Below are 25,605 nucleotides of genomic sequence, written 5' to 3' on the forward strand. Positions count from 1 at the left end.
GCTGTTCTGCCATGTCTTGCTCGTCGTATGCTGTTGCAGGCTGTCCATTGTTTCCTTGTCAGTGTTCTAAAGCCTGGCAAGGTTTGTTTAAAAAACAAAACAAGTTAAAGAAGTTGTATCAAATTATATCATGAGACGTGTTTTGGTGTTTTTTTTCTGCTTAAAGGTATTGGGAATGATTGTAGTGGAATAGACATTAAGTCAACTTCTGCTTAAAGCCAACACCTCTTATTGATCCCAAATGTCCTGTTCTTTATCCAAGTGTCTTCTATTGATATAATATGTAAAATCAACCAGTCTCTCTGGTCTGACGGTATTGGTTTAACAGAAATCCACTGTATCAGTGTGAGTCTTGGATTATGTTTTATGCTTTAAATGACTAAAAAAATGGCCAAGAAAATACAAGAAAAAAAAACCCCAAACATCCACTATCCACGAGGATGGGTTTTTTTCTTGTACTTTTCTCTCTTGTTTTGTTTGGCACTGTTTCATACACTTTTTCAGATCTTTATCGTACACAAGTGCATGGTCTCTAATGTAAGAAAATGGTATAGCCTACTCAAATTCTAGAATTACAATTAAAACACCCAAGAAAAAGAGTAAGACAAAGAAGAACTGCGATCAAATAGGGTATGTAGATTCCAAAAACATACCATCAATGTATTTAATTTGAGATCACTTATAAGTCTCATCCGGAAAACAGCGCAAGATCCAACAAAGAGGAATGCACTGAGTCAACAAGAGTCACTAAGAGTCAACACTGCGGGGCCAGAAAAATTGGTTGATTTTAACCAATGTTGACTTACCCAGCATCAATGGAACACGCATTAGATAAATAATTGAAAATTGGAAGCAGAAGTGGACTTACTTTATGAGTATTACGCAAAACAAATAAAACAATAACGTGCTATAACATGATGAAAGGCAGGGTAAATACAGGTTTGTATTCATAATTAGATAGTAACATTGCCTATTAGATGAAAGACGATTTCAGTGAAGTGGATATCAATATAAAGAAAAAAAATCAAGTGAGCAGAGATGAAGTCCCAGAATAAAGCATAGAAAATAAACAGTTACTGTTATAGTCAACTTCTGCGTTGAAGTCAACACTTTCTGTTGATCCAAATTTTTAAGTTATCTAAGTAGGTTCCATTTTTGATAATGGATAAAGTCAACCTTGCTTAAAATCAACAGATCTTTCTGGACCCACAGTGTTGGCTTTATCAGAATTCCACTGTATATCGTATAAGCAAAAAAAAAAAAAAAAAAAACAAAAAAAAACGAAAAAAAAAAAAATGAAAAAAAAACAAAAAAAAAAAAAAAAAAAAACAAACAAACAAAAAAACAAACGACATTTTCCAACAACTTTAAAAAATAATTTTACACTGAGGTCTTTTTCTTAGTGTTGAAACGTTACAGGAATGACCTGACACGGGCTAGCATCTATTTTCTCATTGTTTGGCTCTCAATCCAAACTCTGTATATATATATATATATATATATATATATATATATATATATATATATATATATATATATAGACATATACATACATACATATAATATGTTGGTTTTAGACATTTTACAGCGCTATCGACACCTTTAGATCATTTCAGCACGGGATAAAAGTGGTGGTTAGGAAAAAAGTTATAGCGTAGATCTAAATCTGAAAAACATAAAATAAAAAGTACAAACAAAAGAGGACTGGTTTAATAAGTGAATAGAAGATTCCACGAGCAATCTAAAAATGTGATATTACCAATAAGTCTCATCCAGGTACAAGCAAAGAATCCCGTTATAAAGGAAACAACCAAATGTTTACAAAGTACAATATGATTCAAAACTAAAACAGTAAATACTGTATAACAGGAAAATATGATTTACAGTGAAAAAAAAAGGAACAATACATATGACTGCCTCTCTGGCATCTAAAAAATCCCTGCCAGGCCCCCCCCCCCTCCCACCTCCCGAGAATGTAAGACTCATAGAGAGTGTTAAGAAAAACACAGATTGCTAATCCTGGATCTCTCCATTTGCCTCAAAAAACAAATCCTCATGTACTGTTTGGGTAATGTCAGGCCATGTGTCAGAGACACCAAAAACCAAACAAATAAGGTTGTCTTAAAAAGTCAAAGGATGCCTAGTCATCCTTAAATTTTCGTTTTACTGCACATTTGTAATTTACCTCTGTATGGTATATTCTAAAACAAGGTTCAACGTGAAGCCCGACATCGCAGTCTGGGCATTCATAACGCGAGAACCTGCGGCTTCCGGGCTCTGAACAAACAACACACGTACGCTGTGGATTCTGTCTCTTTCCATTTGGTTTGGGCAAGATGGATCTGGAAAAGTGACGCGCAGTTAGGCGGAAGAGGGATGAGCTACCGACGTCACCATGGTGGATATAAGGGGAGATAAGCATTGGGGTCAGCTGAACCAACTGCTTTACAAGAATTCTCTTGAAGAAGGCATGACTCAATTTTCTCTTTGAATTTTCCTTGAATAGAATGTAAGAATTCAATATTCCGAGCGTTAATAATTTGAAAAAAGCCTTCTTCCACCATTTAAATGTTCTTCTCTTGAAAGCTTGACTTCTAGCCATCTGATTACTTCTGCCGACACTTGTCATATATTTGTTATAATCATTGACAGCTGAGAGTGAGATGATATCCTCTCCCACGATGGGATCCTTCTTTCCAGTAGCCACCCAATTGTCATTATGGGCCGTTGTTAAGATGTTCACTTCTCCCTTGTCGTAGAGACGAATCAGGTTAAGAGTTCCGTTCGTGACGGTACTGGGAGAGTCGCTCTCGGAAAGTTTAGGGAGCATTTCTTTTGAGGGTCTATTCTTTACATTCAGTTTCATGGTTCCACATGCATACGTGTGACTGTTGTAAAGATGCATAAAAAGATCAGGGCTCGTGAAATAGTTGTCTACATAAAGAACTCTACCACAACCTTGGTATGGCGAGGTGAGGCGCTCGACAACATCAAAGCTAACCCTACGAGGCGACGAATCCTTCTTCCCGGTATACACCTCTATGTTGCAACAATAACCATTGCTGCTATCACACAGCATAAACAATTTGATCCCTCGTCTCTCAGGCTTTTGACCATTGTTGACTTTTTTGAATGGTAACGGACCTCTCCAGGCCACCATAGCCTGATCAACAGCGATGTGATTACCAGGTATAAAAGCCCTCTGGAAATTATGAGTAAGTTGCTGAATAAAGTTGTAGATCTTGAAAAGAGGATTTTTGCCTGAATCAGAGAGAGCCAGACTGTTGTCGCATAGATGCAGAAATGACAATATGAGACAGAAACGGTCCCTCCTCATTACTGCCCTGAAAAAAGGTAGAGAAAACAGTTCGTCCAGGCTCCAGTAGTCCTCTATGTCGTCAATTAAAATCAACCCCATCATGATGATGAGGCCGAAAAAAGACCACATTTCATCCCTACTGACATCTGTCCACTTTCTAAATCGAGAAGTTGGTGCGAGCTCCATGACTTTCAAGGTTTCTGCTGCATATCTGAAAATATGGAAAGAGTAATAAAGCTAAAGTATTTTAAAATCCAATGAAAACATCAACATGGTGCTATAAGCGAAAATAGAATGTTCTAGTACTGGAAGTAATCAATCTCCCGCTATCGAAATAGACGAGGTATTTCACAAAAAATATGGCAAAGTCATCTAGCAATATTTTAAAAAATAATAACAAAATAAAAGAAAACTAAAAATATATATTTGTAGGTATTATTATTATTTGATATAGCGCCAGTATCCACAAATAATGCTCAGAGGTGCTTTGCAATAGTTTTTTTTTTAGTATCATACATGTTCATTCATTCGACCACAAAATCACTACAACAGTCACACACATATCTTGTTCGAAATTCACATAGAATCACGATAAGCAGAATAAAAAAGATTGGTTTTTAGATGCCTTTTGAAGACTGGTCGACTTTCACATTGTCGGTTTTAGGTGGTAAAGAATTCCATACGATTGGAGCCGAAAATGCAAAACCACGCTCAGCAAACTTTGTTCTCTGGATGTTTTCCTTCATTAGCAAAGAACTGCCGAATTGCAAATATCGAGTTGGTTTATAGTCGAGGCATTCGAGGTATTCAGACGATGTATGGTGAAGGCAATTGTAAGCAAAACATGCGATTTTTTGTTTTATTCTTTTCTCTATGGGAAGCCAGTGTAGTGACTTTAGGACCGGTGTTATATGGTCCCAAGGCTTTGTCCTTGTAACTACATGTATATGAGCAGATTTGCTTTGCATCAACTGTAGTCTGTTCAGTGATGTTTTTGGTAGGCCATACAGCAGAGAGTTACAATAATCCAAGCGGCTGGTAACAAGGGCATGGATAAGCCTTTGCATGTTTCGTCATCAATAAAAATTTGCATTCTGCATATCATTTGGAGAGCGTTATGAATCGCCTGACAGCACTTTGTTATGTGTGCGCGAATGTCTAGGTGAGTGTCAAAAAAGAAACCAAGGTTTCGAACGAGACTGGAATTTTTAATAACAGATTCGCCAAAGGACAGTTGGTCAATGAGTATATCCTTTCCCGTCCTATTGAATACAATCAGCTCAGTCTTGTCGTTGAATTTAAGCTTGTTGTTTGTCATCCACGCTTTAACGTTATCTAGACATGATGCGAGTCGCTCTTTCTTCGATATTTTTTTGATGAAATGGGAGTGTAAAGCTGGGTATAACCGGTGTAGAGACGATGACTGAGACAGAAGGTCGGGATGATGTTGCTTAAGGGCTTTGTATACATTGTGAAAATATAAGGGCCAAGCACTGAACCCTGTGGAACGCCAAATTGCAGATTTAGTTGGTGGTGAAAAGGGATCATTTATGAGAATGCGTTGTGACCGATCTCGTAGATAGCATGAAAACTATTCTAGAGCTTTGTCTCCAATTCCAAAGAGCCTCTCTGCATTCGACCTAGTAGTATTGCATGATCCACAGTGTCAAACGCAGCACGAGGTATGTATTTTGTGTATGTGTATATAATATTTATATATATAGTTTAAAGTTTCGTTTTTATAATATGTACTATTGATTATGAAGCACCTACGAGCATTTAACAATTGAAGTGGGCGCTGAGGGAGAGAGAGAAAGAAAGAGAGAGAGAGAGAGAGAGAGAGAGAGAGAGAGAGAGAGAGAGAGAGAGAGAGAGAGAGAGAGAGAGAGAGAGAGAGGATTGACGATAATGAATGAGCATGCATTGAAACAAATCACTTACATTCATTCTATTTTACTCTGAATGAAGAAAAATGAAAACTTAAGTCTTTCTGTTTTTGCTGACTTCAAGAGAGATTGGGTGGAATGACTCTGGTGATTGTTGCGTCGGTTTGGAATCATATAATCATAGCAATTTAAACTCGCGTATAGGGCATCGTGTGGAGACGGCTGAGGACAGATCCTGATTTTCTTATTCGTTGTTAGTCGATCGTTTAGGTTCGGTGTACGTTATCGTTAAATTGCTATTAATTCACGGCCAAACGTTTCAGCACTACGGATGACGCCATTATTGATGATAATTTATCTCCATGGCTAGGCAAAGATTTTGTCACAATTACTACATAAACATATCGCATACAAATTTTGAAAACCTACAGGAGATTTTTTAAAAAAAAGTTAGATAATAATACAGTGGTCTCGTTACGACACCTAACACCTCTATTAACAAAATGTGATCATCAAAGGGACAGTCTTGATTGATGATTAGTTATGATGGCCACACACATAGTGACAGCTTGAGCACTCCCTTCCCTTTTACCCTGCTTCCACCACTGTGACAGCGTCATAACAATAAGTGGACAATATGCCAATCCCTACCCCCCCCCCCCCCCCCCTCATAAATGGCCCAGCCATCCAATTGTTATCACCTGAAATTTTAGGACAGACGTGCATTGCCCGTCCATCATTTAGGGGTCCGTTGTTAGGTGTGAACCACAGGTTATTCACAGAGCATTTTGGTGATTTCTGAGCAAGTTATCGGGGTGGCGCCTGTAGTATGTGGAATTTCATCCAAAAATTGTTTCGCCCCGACCCCCCCCCCCCCCCCCACTCCCATGTGTTTATAGTAATTTATAGCTAGATCGTGCTTATAAACAGAGACCACTCTACTAGGAATTCTCTTTTAAAAGAAAAATAAATAAATAAAAAATAAAACGATATGTAACTGGTAAACGTCCATTTGGCCCTCCAGCAGGGAGATGATAAATGGCCTAGTGGCTGTGACCCGATTTTTTGGACTTTTGAGTGATGTGTCTCAGAAAAAGTTCCATAGATTTTTTGTTAATGGATGGATTTTAATGATTTATGTCTCATTTTATTCAGGAGGAATTACTCTATCGTTTGGTGTAGTTTATTTTTAAATCAATGACAATTTAGTATATCTTTTGATTGTGTATAAAATAGGGTATAATTTAGCTTTGGATAATTAAAAAACGAGAAATTGGTAAATCAAAATTTCATGATGGCACGTTGGGTTAACATCTTAACTTTTAAATAAAATTAAATTCAGGGCAAAGCTGTATACCGCATCCATGAAATTCGTTCCAGCAAAATCCTTACTCAAAATCTTAGCGGCCATTTTAGGCCAGTTTTGAAATCCAAATGGTGGTTACTACCGGAAATGCAAGAATTCCAGGTCACAAAGTCCGTCAGTAAATAACAAAGGCAAGTAGAAGACCATTTTTCAGCCTTTAAACTAACATAACTTTTCTTCTGATAATCTGATTTTCACAATTTTGATATCATTAGAATCGTGTTGTAAAGCACTTTATAATGATATAGGTTTCATTGAACTCAACCCAATTTGAATTTTTTACCAAAGTACCTGTCACTTGCAACATTACTTATCAGAAGCAAAAGGTTTTTTTTTCAAGAATAAACAACAAGAAAGGATTTTGATTTTGTTTAAGATAATCAAAAATCAAATAAACTCACCGATTGGTTTCAACGACGATGAGGTCCATCATCTCGTCAGTTACCATGCACTTAAAGTAATCCATTGGTGACGCAGTCTCGGCATCCAGGCCCAGGTCTGTCTGCAAGCCGTGAGTGCCAAGGAAAGGTATACCTTCAGGAGTGGTGCAACCCTTTCTCCATTCATTATTAAATGTTGAAACATAATCATCATACTTGTCCTTATCAGCATCATCATCGCAGACATTTTCAATGTAAAGGAAAACACAGTCTCTATGTACAGGTTCGGTCTTCTTTGATATGGTGGGTACGATCTCCTCTACGTCTGAGTCTTCTTCGACTTCGCTATCTGGATTCTCAACAAATTCAGTTATGAAAGGTGATGATGAACTTTCCCCATTAGCAATCAGCTTCCTCAGATCCTCCTGACTTGTGACATCAAGCATTTGATTGAACAATTCATCCATGATACAATCATTGGAAACACATTGCATAGATTTACAATTTTTTGCAGAAGTGGGGATTCAAATTTTGTAATGACCGCGATTGCCGGCTGCTGAGCAAATCTTACTCCAAAGCCAAAGAAGTCGATATAATAGTTGGTTGGTAAATCATGAAAATATTATCTTTATCTTATATTTATTATAATTTTAAAGATTTTATGAAGCATATTATTGCTTTCATTTTGACATTTTATTTTAAAAAATACTTTTCCCCCCTCTCTTTGTGGCAATTCTGTCAGGCATCTTCTTTGTCGCCAAATACGATATTCAATATCGATATAAATTAATGACAAACATATAACATAGAAACGATTGAGACATTGAGTATGCTCCGGTGTATGGGGTGAATTTTTAATTCAGAAAAGTGAGTGGAGCAGGCACTCATGTTGGTAACAACAAGATATGAAGTGAGTAGAAAAGTGCCAGAAGACAATAGAGAATACAATTTTTTTAAGCTTAACTGCTGGTCAAAATTATTTTCGCGATGGTGGTGAACGAATCGGCGATCTCAAGAAGTGGGTGAGAGAGGGATCTAGAAATGTATGATTATTCGTGGTATTGACTTATCGATGTTGTCACTGTCAAATCAACCATCCAATTTATCTGTGGTTGGTTACCCGTGGCAAGAATGATATATAGAATCGAGTGTCAAGTGAGACTTCGCGCATACTCAAAATCTGATTTGTTTTATAGGTGAGCATGAGACGATACGGATGCCAGGCAAAGCATTAAAAAACAACCAACAAACCTAACAAAAACAAAATAACCCCCCCCCCCCAAAAAAAAAAAAAAAAAAAACAAAACAAAAAACAAAAAAAAACAAAAAACAAAAACAAAAAAAAAACAAACAAAAAAAACGCAAAAAACCCCCAAAAAACAAACAAACAAACAAACAAAAAACCAACAAAAAAACAACCCACCCAAGCTTGCCTCGAATTAGGATCGAACGACAGAGGTTGGCCTGATTTAATGCTTATAATTATAATATATTCTGAAGGTTCATTTTTGGTATTTTCAGAAAAAATGATTTGGCATTTAGACGAGATTGACGGCAGGACTGCAATACTGCTGTTTGCCAAAATTTCCATCAACCATACTCCTCTCTGTCAACCTACTTTCACTTTCTCTGAAGCTGATCATCTTCTCGAAATAACACTAATATTAATATGCATCACAAAATACAAACAGAAGGTAATTAGAGACGAAGAGAGACCTTCCGTAAGCTTCTCGTGCTAAATGAAACAAGACAGACCTTCCGAAAGCTGTTGCGCTTGCATTTCTTTCAATTTGTATTTTCACCGTGGATCTTTTGTCATTCTCATTCTCATTCATGGACGTCATGGTCACTGGTCATGTGTTTATTTTTTCAATTTGTGTCATCATTCTAGCTAGAAGAAGCATTTTTAAAACTCTAGAGCAAACCTCGATGGATTTTTGAAAGTTTAAAATTTTCTAATCTGACCATTGTTTTGATTCTCGGCCGCCATTTTGATTTGTGAAGAATTGAAAGGGGAGGCCTTCCGAAAGGTCCTACCTACATCTCCAGTATTCTTTTTAAAAAAAATAATGTTCTAGTAGGGGGTTTGGGAGACGGGGGGGGGGGGGACTCTTTTATTAATGTTCTAGTAGGGGGTTCAGGAGGGGGGAGACTTAAAAAAAAAAAGTTTCCCCCTCCCAAACCCCCTATAGAACATTATTAAAGGAAGTGTCAATTGCCAAGGAGTGAGTCCTTGGTAGTTGACGTTCACATAACTGCCAAAGAGTTAAATTGGAACTCTTCAGCCGCGAACAGCAATCTTTCACAGATCTTTTCACTCATTCGTTCATTGTCATTCAAAAGTGGACAGTCCTCAAGCCGGTCTAAAATGGCATTCGTTTTCAATTTTTACAAACGATTTATCGTATCAAAAGAACAATCACTGTTGTTTTAGGATCCAAACCTATGACACAGTGGAGAAGACGAATAAAAGAACGAAATGGCAAATCCCTGAGGAATATAAATATACACAAGATGCGGTTTTGTCTGCACCCATTTCGGTGAGCGTAGATACCGTGGACCGGGTATCAAAAGCAACACAAAGTAAGTTTATTTTATTTTTATTTTGAAATATAAAGTTAACTTTAAATGGAAACTGTTGATTCACTTACCTCATTTGATCCATTCTAAAGACGAAAATAAAACCTTTGTGTCTTCAAAACGCCACTTTCGCTTGTTAAAAAAATCATAAAAAATATGAAGGAGCAAAATTTTGAAACCATTTTGCTACTACAGCTCCAGTAAGAGTTGATCTATCAAAAACAGCCACTATAGTCACCAAATCTCAATTAGATTTTGATCTATTGTGTTTCCCATGCAGAAAATGCTCTTCCTGTCATTATTATGTTTTCCGCCTCATTACAAATTAGAACGTGGAATTTCCCTTTTGTGAGTAGTTGTATAACTGGTCATATGGACACCTGCCAGTTTCAAGTATTGTTCTTGCAAGTTTAGATTAGGTATTTGTCACTGATTTTTTTTTTTTTTTAAGAGGGTAGCATATATTATATCATATAGTTATGATATATAAACTAAAGTTGTGCTACAATATAGATAGGAATTAATAATAAAATTTTTATATACATTGGTCCTTTTCTGAAGCTTTATAACAGTTAAGGGTGAAACTCCATTTTGAGTTGACTTGAATCATATTGATTTATCTGAGCCTGTTTTAGTTGTTACTTTTTAAAAAAATATTTATTTTTTGGTATGTTTTGGACCCCTACACGTGGCATCTTTTTATTATTATTATTATTATTATTATTATTATTATTATTATTATTATTATTATTATTATTATTATTATTATTATTATTATTATTATCATTATTATTATTATTATTATTATTATTATTATTATTATTATTATTATTATTATTATTATTATTGTCATTATTATTATCATTTATTATTATTATTATTATTATTATTATTATTATTATTATTATTATTATTATTATTATTATTATTATTATTATTATCATTTATTATTATTATTATTATTATTATTATTATTATTATTATTATTATTATTATTATTATTATTTATTAACAGATGAAGAGCTGTTTTTTGGTTGACTGATCAAATATTTTTTTCCTACTTTAGATCCTCGGCTACAGGCTGTAAAGTGTTTCTACACTTGGCCTATGATTATGTCTTGAGAGACCTTGTGGTTAGGAAGCAATTCCTAGACCATAACCACCCAACCAACCCTAATACATACGCCCATGAGCTTAGAAATAAGAGGCTAACCCCTGGACAAAGACAAGAGTTAAATAAAGGTATTCTTGCTGCTGTAATGTCTCGCGTTTAATAGTAGGAACCAAATTAGTATCCGTCTAATTATGTACTATTAGTACTGTGGCTGGTCAAATGATTATTATTTCATATTCAGATCGTTTAGCTGAAATTTGTATGTTCTTTTAAAATGAATTTGGCCATAGGAAAGCAAAAATTATCAAATATATGTGCAATTGAATTTAATTTAAGAATTTTTTTTTAGTATTTTTATTTGTGTGTTTATGTGCGGCTATGTGGTCAAGTTGTATGACACTCTCACCTTCAGTTCAAAATGTCTTTATTTTGAGTGGCGCATAGTTCAGTCTTGGAAACGGCTCTTTACTCACAATCTCTGGCTGTTCATGCATTGGCATTGTCACTGTTTGAAATAAATTGTAAATATATCCTGACAGGTGCATTTCTTGTCCTAAATAAGTTTTAAAAAAAACAAAAAACGAAAGAAATTATCGACCATTATAAATAAATAAAACTCTTTTAACTGATCCACATTGTTTCTTTGTCTTTGAGCTGAATCTTTGACTTAAGACCTCAGTTTAGTGTCAAGGGATAAAAAAGATGAGTATTTATATAGCGAAATATCCACTAATGTGCTCAAAGACAAAGAAACATTGTGGATCAGTTAAAACATGTCTTTTGTCGGCTGTTTGTTGTCTCTCAATTTCTGATTTAAGACTTTCTGCTTTATTCACAGTTTACATTTTATCACGCATTACTTTACTCTCTTTTCAGGAAATTGTACAACTACAGCCAGTCAATGAAAAGTTGCTGAGTCTGCTTCGCAGCAAATGTGGGAAAGTTTTGACTTTGAGGGACGTTCGGCGTTTAAAATCCCAATGTGAGTTTCATTGTGAGTTAGCCACACCTTCTATCGATACATAATTATTATATACACTTGACATAGCGGGGATGGTGAATATTTTTACAAACCAGAATATTTTGAATTTGGAAATTAAGCAAATGGCAGATTATAAAGAATATTTCACAGGGTCGATGGTGAAAATGCTAGTTCATTAATTTTCAGAACAGAACATTTTTGTAACGACATGCCCTGCTTGAACATCACCATAATGTTTACATGTTATCTGTTAATGTCGGCATCAAACTCTGACAAGTCAACACTGTAACAACTGCCAATGATCGCACATTCGTCTCTGATGTAGGGGGGTCGATATTGCACTGGCTTCACATCTTTTATCCTACCCAATATGTTTTAGAGTATTAGTAATAATTTATTCAGTGCTTGTATCTTCAACTCGCCATGACTGCTAAGTTTGTGTCATTAGGGCATGGACACTTTTGTCATGCATTTTTTATGAGCCTTTTTTTTCCTCTTGAGTTTAGTATAATAATTTACTTGTTTTTATTAGCCATTTGTATATTTTTTGTCTTCAGTAGAGAACTCCAACCTTGGGAATGATGTCAAATCTCTTGGAGCAATATGGGAAGGTTAGACTTGTCCTGTCTGCCATCCATGATAAAGCCATCCCAGATATTGTCGCATTCAGCACCAGTGACATGTTGGAGACGTATCATCGGTTTCCTGAAATGATTTATATGGATGGTAAGTTATCCATTTACCGTGTAACAGTTCGTGACAAGAAAAATGAGAATCAAGATCTATTTTTGTCAAATCTCACAATAATGCTGTTTCCATGGAGACAGCTTGCAATGCCTTTGTATTGTTGAAAAGATTGGTTAGCTAAAATATCTAACTTATAATCTGTATAATCACCAGGTTACAGTAACAATGATGGTGTTAATGAGATCTTGTTGAACAGCCACTCTTTCTCTTGCATACCAGCCAAATCTTATGAATTTTTCGTACTTTTACGAATTTTAGACAAATTTCGCGGAACATTACGGATTTTTAATTCTCAGTTTTACTTGAATAATGATGATGATAATAATTACTGCTACTTCTACCACCACCACTACTACTGATTTCCTTGTCATATTACTAAAAATTGACATAAAAATTACTAAATTTGAAGTTTTTAGTTTGGCAGGTCTGCTCTTGAATTTAAGACCTATACATTAACAACAGCCTGATAGTAGTTGCAGTTTTCCAAATTGGGCCTACTACCTTATTTCAACGCATAGCGCCACCTGTTTAGACAAAGCCTTTTTTTTTCTCTCTCTCTCTCTTCCCCTATGAAGTATTATGTTTTCTCACAATTCATCAAAAACGATTGAGCAGTTTCTCTCTGTCTTGAATTTATGTTATTGGTGAGGATCTTCTACTATTAAAATCAGCAGCCTTTCATTATGCCTATGTAAACAAAGCCTATTTCTTTCTTTCCCTCAACGAGATTTATTCTTCTTCACGAATCTTCTTATAATGGAACGTTAAAAGCCCTTAACTTTTTTCCCTATTTTGATAAATGAAGTGTTATTTTCTATGGTTGGGAAGTCGCATGTGGCTTTGTAATTTAATTTTTACTATTTGTATAACGAAATGTTAGTTTGTGACACCTTGTGTAAGCTGCTTTGTGGAGTGAGATTGAATACATAGTATCTGGCCTATTTGCAATAATTTAAATCAAAATATTTTGATGTTGCAGGCAGTGCAAGGCAAGTCCTATTGTAGTAGGTTTTTGTGGATATGAAAATACTTCCTGGAGTAAATTTATATTGTTAATGGTAGGGATCTCTTAATTTGTTGTTTTGATTTTCGTGAACTATATCTTTATCCATAGATGTTTGTACATTTAATATTAGATTTAAGGTTATCCCAAGTTTCATTTTTTAACTTCTTCTTTTCTTTGTGACAATTTTTATTGCTTTATTTCTTTCTCAACTCTTTGACAAATGCTGCGATTCATTATAATCTTAATTTTTCATATATTTTTTCTCTCCCATTTTTTTGTCTTTCAGGAACATACAAGAAAAATAGAAGTGGATTTCCACTGTATTAGATAATGATTGAGAACAGCACTGATAAGGGAACGGAAGTATTTTATGCCTTTGTCAGATTGGAAACATCTGATATTTTAAGCAAAATGGAATCAATTTTTGTTGATTTTGTCGGGGATGTGTCTGACACCAAAGTTGCCATGGCGGATAAAGACCCCAATGAAATCAACTCTATTAAAGACCATTTTCCTGGGATAACAATAAACAGTCTTCTTTGTACCTTTCATGTTTTGAAAGCCATGAAAGCCAAACTTCACACAATTTTTATTCCACAGACTGACAAGAATTTACTTGCTGGGTTGTCTCATTGCCTTGTCACGACCATTGATGAGTCATGCTTCATCCAATGTCAAGGCCGGATTACAGCCGGATTAGTGAGGAATATTCCTCCTATCTACTGGCCCACTGACTAAACTGCACAGATATGTGGGCTCATCATAGGCGCTTAGATATGCTAACATTCATGAATGACACAAACAACAAGTGTGAGGGTGAGCATCAGCGTCTTAAGGTAATTCTTGATTCCTTCTCCTCCCTTGGGACAGCCGTGAAGGAACTGTTGTGCCACTCTTCTGTGCAACAGTCAAAGATTTTGACATCTGAGTGTTCCGGTGTTATCCCAGCCTGCATCAGTGTGTTCTGGTGTTATCCCAGCCTGCATCTGAGTGTTCCGGTGTTATCCCAGCCTGCATCAGTGTGTTCTGGTGTTATCCCAGCCTGCATCAGTGTGTTCTGGTGTTATCCCAGCCTGCATCAGTGTGTTTTGGTGTTATCCCAGCCTGCATCAGTGTGTTCTGGTGTTATCCCAGCCTGCATCAGTGTGTTCTGGTGTTATCCCAGCCTGCATCAGTGTGTTCTGGTGTTATCCCAGCCTGCATCAGTGTGTTCTGGTGTTATCCCAGCCTGCATCAGTGTGTTCCGGTGTTATCCCAGCCTGCATCAGTGTGTTCTGGTGTTATCCCAGCCTGCATCTGAGTGTTCCGGTGTTATCCCAGCCTGCATCAGTGTGTTCTGGTGTTATCCCAGCCTGCATCAGTGTGTTCTGGTGTTATCCCAGCCTGCATCTGAGTGTTCCGGTGTTATCCCAGCCTGCATCAGTGTGTTCTGGTGTTATCCCAACCTGCATCAGTGTGTTCCTGTGTTATCCCAGCCTGCATCAGTGTGTTCTGGTGTTATCCCAGCCTGCATCAGTGTGTTCCTGTGTTATCCCAGCCTGCATCAGTGTGTTCTGGTGTTATCCCAGCCTGCATCAGTGTGTTCCTGTGTTATCCCAGCCTGCATCAGTGTGTTCTGGTGTTATCCCAGCCTGCATCAGTGTGTTCTGGTGTTATCCCAGCCTGCATCAGTGTGTTCTGGTGTTATCCCAGCCTACATCAGTTGTTTCCAATTTGTCATTGGCTATAAATAGGCCCTTTACCACGGCTGTGACTTCACGTAATTACTGACCATCTACTGGGTGTGAGATTTGGTGTACATAGGTCTGAAAAAGACTGATGTACATTATATTTTCAATGAATATGTCTGTGTTTTCATTTCTTTAATCTTTTTATATTTGTCGTTTAGACCGTGTTTAAGATTATTGTCTTGTTTGTTTTTGTTTTCAATAAATTTTCAAATTGTCATTTATACCAATGTGTCATTTTGGTGGTTTTTTTAAAATTTGTAAGTTCTGGGTGGGGTTCCTGATCTCTCACAGTGGGCAGGGAGGCATTTATTGTGTCTTCTATCCCCCTATATCTGTTTTCCAACATGCTCTCTGACTTTGTCCTGGCCCTGCTTGTGTCTGAATGAGACTTTTAGGTGATCTCAAACTAAGTACACTGACTGATAGTGTGCGCTTGGAATCTACATCTGTTCCCTATTTAAACCAATTCCCCTTTGTCTTCCTTTTCTTGGGTGCTTTAATTGCACTTCTAGAACTTTTTGCTATCCCATTTTCTACCTTTTTACTATTGCTGATATAACTATGTAGACATGGATGAAGAAGACATTTTGGTGTTATTTCGAGGGGTGGGGTGAAGAACCTTCAAGGTGGGGGGGGGGGGGGGGGGGGGGGGTTGTTTGGAGCTTGTATTCTGACTTTCACTCTCAATGGGAATGGGTTTTCTGCAATTTGGAATTCACCCTCTGTTACATGATTAAATAGGGTGTCATTTTTCTCAGACTTCTGTGATCTCTAACTGATAATAATTTGTTCTTGAGGGAGAATGAGAGAACATGAGAATATTAATAGCCCTGTGGCAATATTATATCATCACTTGACAGTGAGAGATGGAACATTTAAAAAAAAGAGCTTTTATAAAGGGCAGTATCCACTAAACGTGCTCAAAGTGCTTTACAAGGGGTCCCTGACCAACAGCAACAAGTAAAATGTAGAACGAGACATGACGCCTGTTAGGCGAGACTACCATTTTTTTCCGACAGAGACAACCCTGTTAACGGCCAGATACTCATTTTACACCCAAGTGCGGTGAGAGAATGTGGGTAAAGAGAACTTCTCCAAGGACTCAACTATGCACCGAGCGAGGCTTGAACCAGGATCTTCCGTTCCGAAAGTGAGTATCATACCACAAGACCACATAAGAAGTCCCTGGCAAACAGAGGTACCTAATGAGAGAGAGAAATGAGAAATTAATTACTCTATGGCAATAGCTTCACTCCTTGGCAATTACCAGCCCCCTTTAGGCAATGTAACCCCAGGTAATGGTAATAAGAGAGAGGAAGAGATGTGGAATTATTTACTCTTTGGCTATGGCATCACTCCTTGGCAGTTAACACTGTCCGTGGGTGGTGGTTCCTACCTCCCATTGTGGGCAGGGAGCTACTTACTGTGTCTTCTATCCCCCTATATCTGTTTTCCAACTTGCTTTCTGTCTTTGTCTTGGAATGAGATTACTTGGTTTTGTCCAGGCCGGGATGGGAGGGAAATAGTTAATAATAATTCATAGTTATTGTTTTGGGAGATGATATTTTTTTCCTTGTAAATCATCTCTCTGTTATGTATTATTATATTTCTTGTTTTGAATTTATAGTGTAAGCATTTGAGTGTAGTCCTCTTAGTAGGGACCTGTGCTCGGGTCTAGATGAGACATTTATGTGATCTCAATCTAAGTACATTGATGGTGTGCTCTTGGAATCTACACCAATTCCCTATTTGTACCGTTCCCCTATGTCTTACTTTTTCTTGGGTGCTTTAATTGTAATTCTACAACTTTTTACTATCCCATATTCTCCCTTTTTACTGGCACTGATATAACCTAAATGTGTTGCAAGCGCCGTAAAACCCTTAAAAACCAATGAATAACCCTAAATAATGAGGGGTGCATAGTTGAGTCTGTGGAAAAGACTCACAGTACCTGGCCATTAACAGTGTTGTCTGGATCGTTGAAAAAAATTGTAATATTGCCTAACAGGCTTCATGCGTCATCCTATAATATGTTAAGTGTTGCTGTTGGTTAGGGACTGCTAAGCGATTTGAGCATGTTTAGAGGATATTGCGTAATAGAAATGCTCTATTTCTTTATCTATTTTTTTCAATTTGATAACCCTCTTTTTAACCTTTTCTTTTATTATTCAAACAGGTTTTTCTTTCATTAGTGAATTGTACTAATGATGAGAGCATCAGTTTTGAGATTGTCTGCATTCTTGCAGCTCAACAGTTTTACCTCAACAAACATCACCTTTTGTCGACTCAGATGGCTTAAATGTGGCATTAATAACGTCTCCACGCTTTCCAACAGTGACATTCTCTACCATACAGGAAAATTGTTGAATGTTCATTGCTCAGAAGGAAATGAGAGGACTTTTTGTACAAGTATGAAGACGGGGCAGGATGTTGCTAGATATATTGTGATGCGCAATTTAAAACGGGACAGACACTCGTATTCCTTCTGGAGATCTACGAGTTCGAGTCAGCATGTGAATTCAGATAACGACAATTCATCAAGGGAGACAATTACACACTCACCTCGTGACAATTTAGAGAGGGATTTAACACCAGGTAAGTTTTTATTTATTTTTTTTCCAGATGAAGCTGTTACATATCTTTTCACTCACTCACTCACTCAATCGTCTCTGCGCCATCTGGTGCTTGAAGCAACAACAAGCCCTGGACATTTAGTTCTCTCTGTACAGTTCTTCTCCAGGTTTCCATAGGTATGCTTCGGTTTCTTTTTTTCCTTGTGGAATTCAGTGTAATGTTGTTCTCAGGATGCAGTCTACCAGCATTCTGTAGACATGACTGAACCAACTCCAACATCTGATTTTCTGATGATTCATATTTTATCATATATCCTCTGGCAGTTACTGTGTTTTTTATCCCCCTATATCTGTTTTCCCACATGCTTTCTGCCTTCTTGGTATGAGATTACTTGGTTTTGTCCTAGCCCTGGCCGGATACCCTGGCTGAGAGGAAGACAATCAAATGTATAGTTAGAGTTTTTGTAAATCATCTCTCTATTATGCATTGTATTACTTTTTTGTGTTACATTTTTTAATTGAGCTTTATATAGCGCAATATCCACTAAATGTGCTCAAAGCGCTTTACAAGGGGTCTCTGGTCAATAGCAACATTTAACATGTAGGACGGGACACGACGCATGTTAGGCGATATTACAATTTTTCGGACAAAGACAATGCTGTTAATGGCCAGGTACTCATTTTACACCTGAGTACGGTGAGAGAAAATGAGTAAAGAGCCTTTTCCAAGGACTCAACTATGCGTCGAGCGCGAGGCTCAAACCCAGGACCTTCCGATCCGAAAGCGAGTGTCATACCACAAGACCACATAGCCGCACAATATATGTTGTTGTTGTTATTATTATAATTAGTTATTATTGATATCATTGTTATATTATGTTCAGCATCATCAGAAGACAATGTACTTGATGCTGAAGAATCATCCAATAATCTCCCTGAAATGTCCAGGACGGTATACAATCTGGCCCCATACGTGGAGAAATCTGAAACGTTGCAGAATTTAGTCAAACTAGGAGTCAACTTGTCCAGGGTTGAAAAGGTAAATTTATTTACTTTATTTATTTATTTTCTAAACCCACACAAGGGACTAAAAATTCTACCATACTGTGTGGCTATGTGGTCTTGTGGTATGACACTCGCTTTCGGATCGGAAGGTCCTGGGCTCAAATATATACAATTATAAGAATAAAAACCATGAAATAATAGTGTTCAACTTTATGATAAAAGGAGTTATTTATAAAATATTTCTAATGAGAGCGAATGCTTGAAACAGTAATGTAGAAGTTGATCATAATTATTTATTGTGTATTATTTGATATAATTTTTTTTTTTTCTGGGTGGGGTTCCTGACCTCCCATAGTGGGCAGGGAGGTACTTACTGTGTCTTCTATCCCCTTATATCTGGGTGGTGGTTCCTGACCTCCCATAGTGGGCAGGGAGGTAATTACTGTGTCTTCTATCCCCTTATATCTGTTTTCCAACATGCTTTCTGTCTTTGTCTTGGAATGAGATTACTTGGTTTTGAGAGGGAAACAGTCAAATGTATAGTTACTTTTGGGAGATGATATTTTTTTCCTTGTAAATCATCTCTCTGTTATGCACTGTATTATGTTTTCTTTCTATAATACATGATTTGTAAACATTTGAGTGTATTCCTCTTAGTGGGGACCTGTGCTTGTGTCTGAATGAGACTTTTAGTGATCTCAAACTAAGTACTTTGATAGTGTGCTCTTGGATTCTACAACTGTTCTTATTTGAACCAATTCCCCTTTGTCTTACCTTTTCTTGCGTAGTGCTTTAATTGTAATTCTAGAACTTTTTACTATCCAATTTTCTTCCTTTTTACTAGTGCTGATATGACCTTAATGTGTTGCAAGTGCCGTAAAACCCTTAAAAACAAAATAACAATCTTTTTTTCTTCAATATTTTTTTCAGGTAAAAGGTATAGCTAATATGCTGATGATGTCAGAGTTTGATAGAGACATTCTTCCCTATCTACGCCATTTGGTTCGTGTTGGAGTCACTGTCGACAAGCTGGGCTACATCCTCACCGTCAATCCACTGATTTTGACAGAGCATGTTGAGCATCTGGAGCAGAGAGTTGGGTTAGTGGTAGCTTCAAGTTTAGTCTTGATTGTATGACACTATGTAACACCTTGAAAAAAAAAAAAAAGAAGAAAAAAATCCCAAACACTGACCGTTTTTGGCTCAAAATGGCTGTGTACTCATTTTACAGCTGGGTGGGGTTAGAGAATGTGAGAATGAGCCTTTTCCAAGGACTCAACTATGTGCTGTACGAGGCTCGAACCCAGGACCTTCTGATCCGAAAGCGAGTGTCATACCAATCACTAGATCACATAGCCACACTTTATCGGCTACAATCTTTATTTCTTAAAAATTAGGAATTTTAAAATTCTCAAGTAGGCAGGTCTGTATAGAAACTGGGATAAATTCCAGCTCCATGGCCTAATGGCTTCGAAGGACTACTTGTTATGGTCAATTTTTAAAAATCAAAAATGAGTTCTTGTTATAAATGGTTAAATAAATCCTTTTTGTACATCTTCATGAAATATCAAAACTTAATTTCACTTCTAAATATTTATTTGTTACAGTGAATGACATAATCAGTCGGATGGTGAAAAGTTTTGAACTGAGATATTTCCAAGTTTAGTTAGAAGGTCAATTTTTGATTTAAAAAAATGAGTTCTTGTCATAAATGATTAAATCAACCCTTTTTGTACATCTTCTGGAAATATAAAAGCTTGATTTCACTTTTAAATATTTTTTACAGTTACTCAAGTTGAAAAAGTATGAAATTTGAGAAAAGTTGCTGGATACCTTTCCCATACATCTGACCATAGCTTCATGAAAAATCACCCGATTTACTTCAAATAAAGATTAAAATGCTCTGGGGAGCATATTCTTTCAGAAAATGATTTAAAAAAAAAAAAAAAATTAAAAATGCAAATCCGAAATTTTCTCCTTCCAACTGATTCTATCATACACTGACACATTTGTTCAATTACCCTTGTCAAATTTGAATTAAAAATGTATTTTTGTCCATGTCCAGGTACCTGCTTTCTGAAGATTTCACATTGGATGATGTCGCCTCCATGTACACGAGAGCTCCTGTCATGATATTAATGGATCCTGTAAAACTGGACAAGAAATTGGCTTTTCTTCAACAGGCATTTGATTTAACAGGTAAGGATTGGGATCTACGGCTTAAAACTATTATGTGTCAGTGCATGACATCATCAGTTGGAAGGTGAACATTTCAGATTTGCATTTTTTTTTTTTCATTTTCTGTAAGAATATGCTCCCCGAACATTTTAATCTTTTTTTGAAGTAAATCGGGTGATTTTTCATGAATTTATGATCGGATATACGCGAAAGGTACGCAGTAACTTTTCTCAAATTTCATATTTGCCAACAGCAATACTTAAACTTTGTAAGACAATACACCATGACACGTGTTAAGCGATAGTACATTTTCTTTTTCCGACAGAGACAATACTGTTAGTGGTCAGGTACACATTTTATACTTGAGCACAGTGAGAGAATGTGAGTTCAAATCCTTTTCAAAAGGACTCAACTATGCGCCGAGCGAGGCTCGAACCTAGGACCTTCTGATCTGAAAGCGAGTGTCATACTCCCAGGACCACATACTGGTCGTTTTGCGTGTGAATCAAGTGCTCTATCACTGACCTATTGCCTCTGTGGCTTTGGTGGTTGGTGCCTTTCAGTGTGGCTACTCAGCTTTAAAATTTTTTTTTTTTAATTGAGCTTTTATATAGGAATGGAGAGAGATAATTCATGCAGTATCCGAAGCCTGGACCAGGCATGGAACCTAGAAGAAGAAGAAGAATAGCGCAATATCCACTTAATGTGCTCAAAGCGCTTTACAAGGGGTCCCTGACCAACAGCAACATTTAACATTTAGGATGAGACATGACGTTAGGCGATATCACAATATTTTTCAGACAGAGACAACGCTGTTAATGACAAGGTACTCATTTTACACCTGAGTACGGTGAAAGAATGTGAGTTAAGAAAGCGAGTGTCATACCACTAGACCACATAGCCGCACTATGCGGTTTTGTGGTATGATGACACCACACCCCCCTTTGGATTGGAAGGTCCTGGGTTCGAGTCCCACTCTGGGAGGTGCATAGTTGATTCATCCTTGGAGGATGCTCTTTACTTACATTCTCTCACCGTACTCAGGTGTAAAATGAGTATATGGCCGTTAACTGCGTTGTCTCTATCGGAAAAAAAATTGCAATATCACAGGAGTCATGTCTCTTCCTACATGTGGCATGTTGCTGTTGGCTAGGGCCCTCTTGTAAAGCACTTTTAGCATGTTTAGTGGATATTGCGCTATGTAATAATTTGGATTTTATTATTATTATTATTATTATTATTATTATTATTATTATTATTATTATTATATTATTATTATTATATTATTATTATTATTATTATTTATTATTATTATATTATTATTATTATTATTATTATTATTATTATTATTATTATTATTATTATTATTATTTTATTATTATTATTTTTTTAATATTTTTTTTTATTCCTTTGAGAAAATCTAATCATTATATGTTGTTCTTTTTACTGTTTGTCTTGTACAGGACAGGAAGTAAGACAAGTTGCATTGAGATTTCCAAAGATACTGCCCTGGAAGAGAGAAAAGATTGCCGTAAGACTAATGATAATAATCAAGGCATTGTGATTTCAAAATAGTTTACAGTTGGCATCACTGACAGTTTACATCACTCAGCTGTTTGTTACTATTTTTAGACTACTTGTTGAGTGATTAGTTCTTGCCCAATTCTCTCAATCGGCTATAAAGGTTTTAGATTACAACATAGAATTGTGTGTCTTGGTGCGATTGATTTGTTGGGCAGAACTGATGTGTATTTTACTTAAATGCATAAAAGAGATGAATCTCAACTAGACAAAGAAGCCTAAACCCCAAGATCGGTGAGTCTTTTGGTTTTCCATTTTTACGATTGCTTATGTGACCTACAGGCGATACAGAATTCCAACTTTCTCAGTGAAATATTTCAATCCCCTCCCCCCCCCCCCCCCCCCTCTCTCTCTCTCTCCACCCCACTATTTGTACAGTCATAATTTTTAAAAATAAATTTATAATAGTAATAATGATAATAATAATAATAATAATATAATAATAATAATAATAATAATAATAATAATAATAATAATAATAATAATAATAATGATAATAATAATAGTAATAATAATAATAATAATAATAATAATAATAATAATAATAATAATAATAATAATAATAATAATAATAATAATAATAAGTATTAATATAATGATTTTTGGTTGAATTTTACATTCTACTTTTCAGAAGATCCGCTTCAATCTGAAGGAGTTCATGGGCTTTGATGACGATGAATTAAAACTGATGGTATTGAGGGAACCCAAACTCTTCACTGCTGGTAAGTCACGGCAAATTTCTTACCACACTTTCAATAATCTTAAAACAAGCTTTCGTGTTTATTCTCAAATATTCAAAAAAAAAGAAAAAAGATCCAATGTCCCAAGGTCCTATTTATTTTTTTTTGTTATACCGTTCTGGAGCGTAATGTTTTGTGCTGACATTGTGCACCAAATGAGAGATGAGATCCAGCACATCTGTCTTTGACGTTGATTTTCTTGTTCGAGTTCCGTCTCGTAGATAGTCTGTCTGCCATCCAAGACTGTGGACACTAGCTATGTCTGGGTTGAAAGGGCAAAGGGGGGGGGGGGTCGTCCATATTTGTCTGACCTCTTCCCAGTAAATAAAATAAAAATAATAAAATTCCCTTTATTCATTCCCAATGGGAAATTTGTCTTTAGGGTCTATCCAAAGGGAAGACTGGAATAACCCAGGCGTCAGCGGCAGTGCAGCGCCGCAAATTGAGCTAGGGCGAGGTGACTTGCTCAAGGCCACACAACGAGGCGGGTAGTTGAACTCGGTACATTTTGGGTACGAAGCAAAGACCTTACCGCTGAGCCACGCTGCCTCCAGTATGGTTGAACCTGCTGGTATATCCCTTGGGATCATTCAAGGAACTCAAGCCACTACACCATGGCAAGGAATGGACTTGTGGTGGAGCTCCTATTTATTTTGACTTCATTTTAATTTTTAAAATATGGTAGAATTTTTGGTCTCTTGTTGTTTCAGCAGAAATTCTTCTTCTTAATTATTAAATATTCCTTCAGATTCAGAGCCATTAGGCCCATGGAGCCAGCGTTCTTCCTGGTTTTTATAGCGTGAAATAGACAACAGCAATTGCTTGCTACCCCATTGACTGGTGGGTAGACAGGGTGGTTAGTGTTAGAATCCAAATCTCGACTGCACCAAAAAATATCAGACGAAAAATCGTCGATAATTTCATGAAATGTTTTTGCAGAAGGCGAATTCTGAGGCTCAGCAAAAGTATGAAGCAGGTATAAAATTTTATTTATAACAACGTCATCATCACCCCACACAACTCAGACGCTAAAGAGTACCTGGCTTTGAGTTGAGCGAGCATCAACCGATATTGTAATTAGCACCAGTGTAAAAAGAATGCCTAACTGGCAACTTGTACATGGTCTTATGGAGAGACAGATTAACGTATTGTAAAACTCAGTGACCGGGATAAATCTATAAAAAGGCCCAAAATAAATGTTCATATTTGTCATATTTATTTGCTGAGCATCAAGATAATCTTACCACAAATATATTTCGTGAAGTTCTTCTATAGGTGTTATCTTGTAAAGGCCGACTATCAATGGCATGGGCACGCCACTCTTGTCTGTCTCTTGATTTCTTGCCACATTCCTTCAGTGACAAAACTGTCCAGTTTTTCACGTCATCTAGCCAAGATCTCTTTGGTCCACCTCTGGCCTTTATCCCTTCATGAAATTATGGACTATTTTTCTACTGCAGTCGATTTTTTTTCTGTCACCCTCCCCCCCCATCTTCCCCCATCCCCCCTGTCCAATTGGTCAGTCAAATTGATGGTTTGATTAACTCTAATGACATTATGATTTTGTGAAAATAACAGTAACAGGCTCTGTTCTTATCCTCTTTCCACCCCCTCCCCCCCCCCCTAGACATTCACAAAGTACAGAAGACGTTTGACTACATCCACAACACCATGCAAATCCCTCACTCCCTCCTGGTCAAGTGGCCAAGCAGTCTTCGGAGTCGTCTACACGTGGTGAAAGGGAGGCACCTGTACCTGGTCCATCTTGGAAGAGCCCAGTACGACCCTTACAAAGAGAACTACGTGTCATTGAAAAGTCTGATTGGATGCAAGGATGACGTGTTTTGTAACGACGTGGCAAAGACGACCGTGGATGAATTTCACTCGTTTCTAAAAATGCTGTAATCGATTGGTCCTTAATAATAATAATAATAATGCACATTTATATTGCACGACCTATCCCCCTGGTTGGAGGCTCTGGGTTTATTGAAATAAAAAACAACAAAACCTGAGTTTTTATGTAATTTTATATCCTTTAAATGTGGCTATGTGGTCTTGTGGTATGACACTCGCTTTTGGATCAGAAGGTCCTGGGTTCGAGCCTCGCCCAGCGCATAGTTTTGTTCTTGGAAAAGACTCTTTACTCAAATTCTCTCACCTTACTCATGTGTTAAATGAGCACCTGACTGTTAACAGCATTGTCTCTGTCCGGAAAAATTGTAATATTTCCTAACAGGCAGCATGTCCCGTCATACATGTTAAGTGTTGCTGTTGGCTAGGGACCCCTTGTAAAGCGCTTTGTTTAGTGGGTATTGCACTATATAAAAAAAGCTAAAAGAAATAGCTCAGCTCATAGTTGAGTCTTTGGAGAAGGCTTTTTAACTCATTCTCTCACCGTACTCAGGTGTTAAATAAGTA

General features: G+C 36.8%; 2 protein-coding genes across 2 annotated transcripts in view; one reads left to right on the forward strand and one right to left on the reverse strand.

Annotated features, from left to right (window-relative positions):
* Window positions 1-8,519: 8,519 nt before the first annotated feature.
* Window positions 8,520-25,199, forward strand: LOC144957243 (transcription termination factor 3, mitochondrial-like). The gene is made up of 8 exons (XM_078888320.1): window positions 8,520-8,645; window positions 17,287-17,705; window positions 18,568-18,722; window positions 19,619-19,788; window positions 20,754-20,887; window positions 22,330-22,397; window positions 23,079-23,169; window positions 24,815-25,199. The coding sequence occupies exons 2-8, from the start codon at window positions 17,315-17,317 to the stop codon at window positions 25,090-25,092; spliced, it is 1,287 nt and encodes a 428-aa protein (XP_078744446.1). The 5' UTR covers window positions 8,520-8,645; window positions 17,287-17,314; the 3' UTR covers window positions 25,093-25,199.
* Window positions 25,200-25,518: 319 nt separating this feature from the next.
* The window catches only part of LOC144957134 (chymotrypsin-like elastase family member 2B), a 12,878-nt gene continuing 12,791 nt past the window's right edge, over window positions 25,519-25,605 (reverse strand). Inside the window, exon 4 of the mRNA XM_078888155.1 lies at window positions 25,519-25,536. Coding sequence (XP_078744281.1) covers window positions 25,519-25,536 — 18 coding nt within the window. The remainder of the gene's footprint in view (window positions 25,537-25,605) is intronic.

This window comes from Berghia stephanieae, chromosome 11 (genome assembly GCF_034508935.2).
Source record: "Berghia stephanieae isolate SIO BIC M18660-M18661 chromosome 11, UCSD_Bste_1.3, whole genome shotgun sequence".
NCBI lineage: Eukaryota > Metazoa > Mollusca > Gastropoda > Nudibranchia > Aeolidiidae > Berghia > Berghia stephanieae.